At 61.0% G+C, this 7,075-nt stretch overlaps 1 protein-coding gene and 1 long non-coding RNA gene across 5 annotated transcripts in view; one reads left to right on the forward strand and one right to left on the reverse strand.

The window, feature by feature from the left end:
• Positions 1-3,159, forward strand: part of LOC106147487 — a 3,455-nt gene extending 296 nt beyond the window's left edge. Inside the window, exons 1-3 of one of the 4 annotated variants that reach the window (XR_001232415.1) lie at positions 1-32; positions 277-1,593; positions 2,628-3,159. This is a non-coding gene — a long non-coding RNA (uncharacterized LOC106147487). Of the gene's footprint in view, positions 1,594-2,627 lie in introns of all 4 variants that reach the window. The other 3 variants (XR_001232416.1, XR_001232417.1, XR_001232414.1) reach the window with 3 other exon arrangements.
• Znf628 (zinc finger protein 628) overlaps positions 1-6,163 on the reverse strand; it is an 11,274-nt gene extending 5,111 nt beyond the window's left edge. The window contains exon 1 of the mRNA XM_013509247.1: positions 5,570-6,163. Coding sequence (XP_013364701.1) covers positions 5,570-5,588 — 19 coding nt within the window. The 5' untranslated portion in view covers positions 5,589-6,163. The remainder of the gene's footprint in view (positions 1-5,569) is intronic.
• Between the last annotated feature and the right edge of the window lie 912 nt (positions 6,164-7,075).

The raw sequence follows: 7,075 nt of genomic DNA on the forward strand, positions 1-7,075 counted from the left end.
CCCCCTGAGCTGCCGCCTCCAGCGCTCCCCGGGTGCGCTCCTCCGCGTGGGGCGGCGGGGCGCCCCGCTGAGGAGCGGCCCGGTCACCGGGGTGGGGGTGGGGGATCTCGCTTTGCAGCCCGAGCTGGCCTCCAGCGACCCTCCTGTCTCAGCCTTCCGAGGGCTGGGGTTACAGGCCACACCCGGCTGAAAGTTGCGCTTGCAACATCGTACTTTCAGGACCGCGGCAGCGTCAGTGCGCGAATGGTTTCCGAATGCCTGCTTTCTCCCCTCCAGGCAACCCGGAATTCATGAGTCTCAAAAGACACAGCCTCAGTGGCCCCTGCCTTTCTCCTGCGGCGTGGGCCTGAGCCGGCGCTTACCTGCCAGCGCTGTAGATCGCAAGTTCCACCCGCAAGAAACGGCCCTCGACTGGGTACCCAGCGGGGGCCGTGTGCCTCAACGTTAAACTCGTGCGGAGGTCTCGCATGCTAACCCCGCCCGCTGCCGTAGCCCGACAGCCCGCTGCCGGTCGTGCGCCTGGGGTCAGCCCCGGAACCGTGCCTACCCCAGCCCGGGCCGTCCTGTCTCGTCCAAGTGCCCGTCCCGAGTGCGCGCGCCTCTGATTCCACCGCCCACGCTGCCCCGGCCTGAAACAGTCTTCGGTGGGGAAAATGAACCCGCCCCGTGTGAGGGAGAGGGGTGAGCTGAGGTCCCTTTCTCTGGGGACCTGTTCTCCAGCGACAACGGCACCCAGGGGGCGCCGCTTTCCGGCGCGCAGTCTCCCGGCCCATCCCGGCCCCGTGCTGCTGGGGAGGACTGCTTCTGCACTAGGCCGGCCGGAGATCTGGCCTGTCCTTGCCACCTGAGTGACCCCAACCGCCGGCGTGGGCCCGATGCGGAGCAGGCAGGATCTTTTGTTGAAACGGTGGCTTTTCACAGGCTCTCGGGCACCGTCTTAGGTGGCCCGGCGCGGGCTGGGATGCTGCACAGCCCCTGCCCTGTGATCTTGGGTCTGCAGCGCCTGCAGGGAAAATCATCCCGCTCTGTCTAAGCAGGGCTTTCGCTTGGCTTTGGCGGGAAGGCGGCCTGCCTGCGCGTTGGGAGCTAGCGTGACCCCCGCCCTGCGGGCTGCGCCCACCCCTCCCGCCGCGACCCTCTGGGTCCTCGGTGGTGAAAGCGCTGGGCTGAGCTGCGAGGTTTCCCCACCTGCCAGAGGGGGCGGCGTCGCCCGGACAGGCTGGCTCCTTAGCACCCCTTTGGGCTGGGAGGGGAGCCAAGGGGGCCTGAGCAGCTGGCCGGCACCGAACAGCCTGGGGTGCAAGTGATGGGAGGAACTCGGGCCCTCCTGCCTCGGCTCTCTCCTGGCCCCGGCGGGGACAGGGACGAGGAGGTGGGGGTGCCCGCCCTGCGCCCCACACCCCACACGGCTGCGCCTGGCCGGCCCTCAACCCCTCTGCTGACTCCTCTGCTCGGGGCATCACCGGGCCCCACGCCCACAGGTAAACTGAGGACGGAGGAGCCCACGACAGGATCCTGTGAACTCAGCACTGCGTCCCTGCCGGCCTCGCCCTCAGCCCTGCCAGTCCGGGGAGCAGCGAAACCGCAGACCGAGTAGGTAGCGTGCAAACCAGTTTATTTAAAAGATAGAAAGGGCAGGAAGTAGAGGTCCCACCAGCTGGCCAGGAGGGACCCTGGGCACTGGCAGGACACCCACAGGGGCCCACGGGGTAGGGCAATGGTGTGGGGCCTCTGTGCCGCTGGAGAGCCAAGCCGCCCCCGGTCAGGGCCCGGGTAGAGCTCAGTGACACAGCACCTGCCTGGCAAGCACTGGATCCTGAGTTCGACTTTTGGTACCAAAAAAAAAAAAAATTGTGTCCGGGAGATAGCTCAGCAGCACAGTGCCTGCCTGTCAAGTGCAAAGTTCTGAGTTCAGTTCCTGGCACAAAAAAAGAAAAAGCCGCCTCAGGTAGGGTACGGTGCACTCTGGGGTCTGTACATGCTCGGAGGGGAGGAGTGGCACCAGATGACAACGTCATGAGCAATTTGGGCACCAGGTCTCTAAATTCACCATCACTGGTTTGGAGGTTTTTGAGGGGTTTAGAAGAAAATACAGGCTGTTGTGTAAACAACGTATCTCTACTCCTAGGGGAGACGACATATTTTTGCTTGTTTTTATTTTGTGAACCAGGCTCTTACTATGTAGCCCAAACTGGTCTCTAATTTGCCACAATCCTCCTGCCTCAGCCTCCTGAGTGCCGTGATTACAGGCATGCACCACCACACCCAGTTTGAGACTGCATACTTTCTAGGGAGGCCTGTGTCCATGCAGGGCCTGCACCCTTGAGCCAGTGTCCTGCCTGGTCAGACTGGGGAGGTCGAAGGCACCTGCAGGACATCTGGCAGATGTTTTTGGAAGATACTGGGGAGGGTGACTTAGCAGACTCAGGCTGGTCAAACTTGCAGTCCTCCTGCCTCAGCCTCCCAGAGTGCTGGGATGACAGGGGAGCACCCACGCCCACTGGACTAGGCTTTTCTGTAACAAATTCGATGCCCTGTCCAATTTCCCCAGGTACTCTTCACACACTGCCCATAATGTTTGCAGTCTGATGCTCAGACGCAAAACCAGCACAAATGTCTCTTCACAGTTTCATGGCAGATCTGTTCTCTCCACAACCTTAGCAGCATCAGCGTTCGACTCTGCCCTGCCTTATGCGGACAGCGCCACCCCCTCCCCGGGGAGGAAGCACCCGATGGCCTCTGGCATGTCCCCACTCAGGTGGGGACTGAGCTATAAAACAAGCACATGGAGGGGCAGGGGATTTAGCTCAGTGGTACAGCACCTGCCTGGCAAGCGCAAGGTCGTGAGTTCGGTTCCCGGTACCAGAGGAAAAAAAATAGAAAAAACAAACAAACAAGCACATGGGACAAAGCACCTGGGTGATGCTGTGACAGTCGACCAGATGGCCCAGCCCAGGTGGCTGCTAGGGGACAAACTGGTGGGCGGCTCCTAGGGGTCGGGTATGTCAGCAGCTTTGCTCACAATACTCCAAGTGGCACAAGATTTAAGACATTGGTGTACTCTGGGAGTTTCCGATGTCTCTTTGAGACCAAGCCTGGCTGCATGTGATGGAATCTGTGCAAGAAGAGCACTCCAACATGTCCGTCTGTCCACCTCCATCCTGTCTGCTGGCTTGTTTTGTTTGGCTGCAGTGGGGGTTGAGCCCAGGATCTTTGCCTTAAGTTACATCTCCAGCCCTTTGTTGTTGTTCTAATTTTTTATTTTGAGACAATCTCACTAAAGTAGCTAAGACTGGGGCTGGGGATTTAGCTCAGCAGCACAGCGCCTGCCTGGCAAGCGCAAGGTCGTGAGTTTGATTCCTGGTACCGGAAAAAAACCAAAAAAAAAAAAAAAGAAGAAGAAGTAGCTAAGACTGGGTTCAAACTCGCCATCCTCCTGCCTCAGCCTCCCAGAGTGCTGGGACAACAGTGTGCATCACCTTGCCTGGCTTCCATCTGTCCATCCCTGTCGGGATCCATCCACTGATTGATAAGGAGCGGACCCTAACAATCCTCTTCCTCCATGGAGAACCCTGGCTAATGCGGGAGGTCAACCAGATGTGATCACCCAGCCCTTTAAACTGGGGTCCAGAGGTCAGACACCCCCCTGTGCTCCACAGACTCCCCCAATACCAGGAGAGAACCCCACTCCTGAGCCCAGAAGAGAACCCTGACCTCAGGCCAGGCTGCAGCCCCAGCAATGCCTTTGGGCTTTTGCCTGTCTGATGGAACCCGGGGCCTTCACACTGAGCTACATCCTCAGGCCTTTTCTATTTTTTATTTTGAGACAGGGTCTTGCTGAACTGCTAATTGCTGAATTGCCCAGGGTAGGACTGAACTTGCAGTCCTCCTGCCTCAGCTTCCCAGAGTGCTGGGACGACTGGTGTGCACCACCACGCCCAGGTTCCAGTGGGTACCTGGCCTGTAGGCCACAGGACAGTTGTCTTCTGGGCTCAGGAGTGGGGTTTTCTCCTGGTGTTGGGGAGTCTGTGGACAGCTGCACAGGGAGGGCTTCCTCCAGAGCCACCCCGCCCTGCCCGGCCTCATCTCCTGTCTTGTCTTGGTACCCTCCCTGTGCCCGCAGGTGGTTCCTCTCCTGCTGCGTCCGGGCAGCTCTCGCCATCTCGCTCACCTCTGCACCCTCCACTCTGCACACAGTAGCTGTTCAAACCGCGCGTGGCAGCACACGCCTGTAATTCCAGCCCTCGAGAGGCTGAGGGCAGGAGGATCACAGGAGTTTAAGGCCAGCCTGCACTACATAGCTCAAGATCCTGCCTTGAAGAAAAAGAAAAAAAAAAAAAAAAAAAAAGGCCACATTGCTGTTCAGTCCGTGTTTGTTGAATGACCACATCCAGCCCCACGCTCCGGGTAAGGCTGGAATGGGGACAGCGAGGCTGGGGAGTGCCCGCCAGCACCGGAAGTGCAGGTCCTCACTCGCGGCTGGAGCACACAGGAACCCAACCCCGTCTCCCAGCACCACGGACCGAGCGCCCCCTGGTGGAGCAGCCCGAGGCCGCGCCTCAGGCACCGCCCTGGGAAGCGAGGGGCCACTTGCTGCTTCGGAGGAGAGGCGGTCCACACCCCACCAGGTCGCGCCCGGCCCGACGAGACCTCCAGGGCCCCAGAGACCTGGGGTCCGCGCCTCAGCCGCTGGCCACGAGACCCTGGGCCTGAGTCGCAGTGAGGAGGAGCCGAGGACGCACGGGGCAGGCAACAGAGTCAGGGACGATAAAGAAAGAAGCCTGACACCCCAGCACTCTGGGAGGCTGAGGCAGAAGGATTGCAAGGTTGAGTCCCGCCTGGGCAACTCAGTGACTTAAGAGAGACCCTGTCTCTGCCGGGTGTGGTGGCGCACGCCTGTAATCCCAGCACTCGGGAGGCGGAAGCAGGAGGATCCTTTCGAGTTCAAGACCAGCCTGGGCTACAAAGTGAGCTCAAGGCCAGCCTGAACTGCATAGTGAGACTCTGTCTCAAAAAGACAAACAAACAAAAAAAAAAAAGAGAGACCCTGTCTCAAAATTAAAAATGAAAAAGGGCTGGGGATGTAGCTCAGTGCAAAGGCCCTGGGCTCAGTCCTCAGCACCAAAAAAAGAAAGAAATCCCGTGTGTCCCACAAGCAGCCCTGGTGAGGCGCCTTAGGGAGCCTGGTCTCCCACCTGCCCGGCCCTGGTCTTCCACGGCCTGAACCTCAGGATTTGGTGGTGGCCTTGGGCTTCGATTTGCCCGAACGGTCTGGGTCCGGAGCGCGGCGGGTCGGGCGGGCCGAGTCTGAGCGGCCTGTGCGCCCCCACCCGACAGCGCCGCTCCCGCTCCCGCTCCCAGCCGGCACCTGTCCCTCCGCGACGCCAATTAAGGGTCCTCGACATAATCGCTGCGGTTGACGGCGGCTGCCCGGCCTTTGTCCCTTAATTGGCCGCCTCCGGGCGCTGCCTGCGACGCCGCCCGCCAGTCCCATATCCCAGCTCCAGCTATGCGCTAATTGGCACCTGGGGCGCACGCACCGCCCCCCCGCAGCCTATTTCAGCCTCACCTGGCAGCCCGGACCCCATCTGCGGTGCCCGTCCCAGGGGCTAGGGCGCCTTCTGGCCAGCAGTGTCGGGAGGACTCCGGAGCACCCCGGCCATGCACCCCGGAGCCCCCGCAGGCCCTGGGGTCTCAGAGCCCGGCCCCCTCGAGCTGTGCGCCTTCGTGAGTGGAGCGGCGGCGCACATGCTGCGGGCCCTGCAGCCCCGGCGCCCCCGGGCCCCCAAGAGGAGGCCCAACCACCGGAGGTTCCTGCACAACCAGATCTGCAGGTGAGAGCCCTGGGCGGGCCAGGAAGCCGCCCACCTGTGCCCACGGAGCCCCTACTGTGTGCGCGGAGACCCTTCGGGGAGCAGGGCCGATGGAACCCCGGTCCCTGGGGGTGCCGGGTGGTAATGAACCCCCATGAGTCAGTGGCACCGCGAAGCCACGCCAAGGGCAACACGCCAGAGAGAAAAGGCCCAGACCTGGCTGTGGGCGGAGGCTTGCAGGGCAGGGAGCGGGCTGCTACAGGAAAGCGCGTTCCTGCAGAGGGGATGGGAAGTGTGGAAACTAGAGGTGGCCGCTGCACAACGTTGCAAATATACTAAATGCCACTGGATTAACTGCACGGTTTAGAATGATGAATTTTTTTTTTTTTTTCCTCCGGTACCGGGAACCGAACTCACGACCTTGCGCTTGCCAGGCAGGCGCTTTTGCCGCTGAGCTAAATCCCCAGCCCTAGAATGATGAATTTTATGTGTACATTTTACCCCAGTTTTTAAAATATGACAGACAGGCACGTGCCTGTATGTAACCCCAGCACTCAGGAGGATTGCCCTGTGGCATGTGTTAAAAGGTTGTGTGAGCTGTGGTGATGGGGGTGCTGGGGAGAGGTGGCACTGCAGGGCGGTGTCCCGGGAGAGGGGAGGGAGGGAGGCAGATGCCTGAGGTAGAACAGGGGTGGGGCGGGCAGCCGGGAGCCAGTGGCAGGAGCGGGAGGAGGAAGGGGCTGGTAGGCTTGGAGGAGGCCAGGTGGGAAGGGAGCGGCTGCAGGGCCAGGCCTGGGCTGACTGAGGCTGGGAGCACACACGGCCCGGGCGCCACCCAGGGCTGTGCAGTGCCCTTGGGTCCTCCAGCAGCCTTGACGTTCAGCCTCAGGGCTGGGCCCCCTCGGGAGCCCTGGGGCCTCCTGTCTCTGCCCCAGTCCACCTCTCACCCCACACTCTGCCGCGGGAGCGAGGGGGACAGTGCGCTGCATCATCTTGTCTCCAAGAAACCCCATCTCTCAGGGAGGCTCTGTCTTGGTCCCTGTATCACAGCCAGGAGGTTCAGAGAGGCTTAGTGACCTGCTGAGGCTGCACAGCTAGTGAGTGAAGACAGTCCACATGCGTTACCACTGTCCATGCTGCCTGCACCCAGCTTCCCTGGGAGGATGGGGGTGATGATCATGGGAACAATGACAGTGATGCTGGTGCTGATGGTGATGGTGATGATGGTGATGGTGGTGATGGTGATGGTGGTGATGGTGGTG

Source organism: Chinchilla lanigera, unplaced genomic scaffold (genome assembly GCF_000276665.1).
Source record: "Chinchilla lanigera isolate Chin_1 unplaced genomic scaffold, ChiLan1.0 scaffold00166, whole genome shotgun sequence".
Lineage (NCBI taxonomy): Eukaryota > Metazoa > Chordata > Mammalia > Rodentia > Chinchillidae > Chinchilla > Chinchilla lanigera.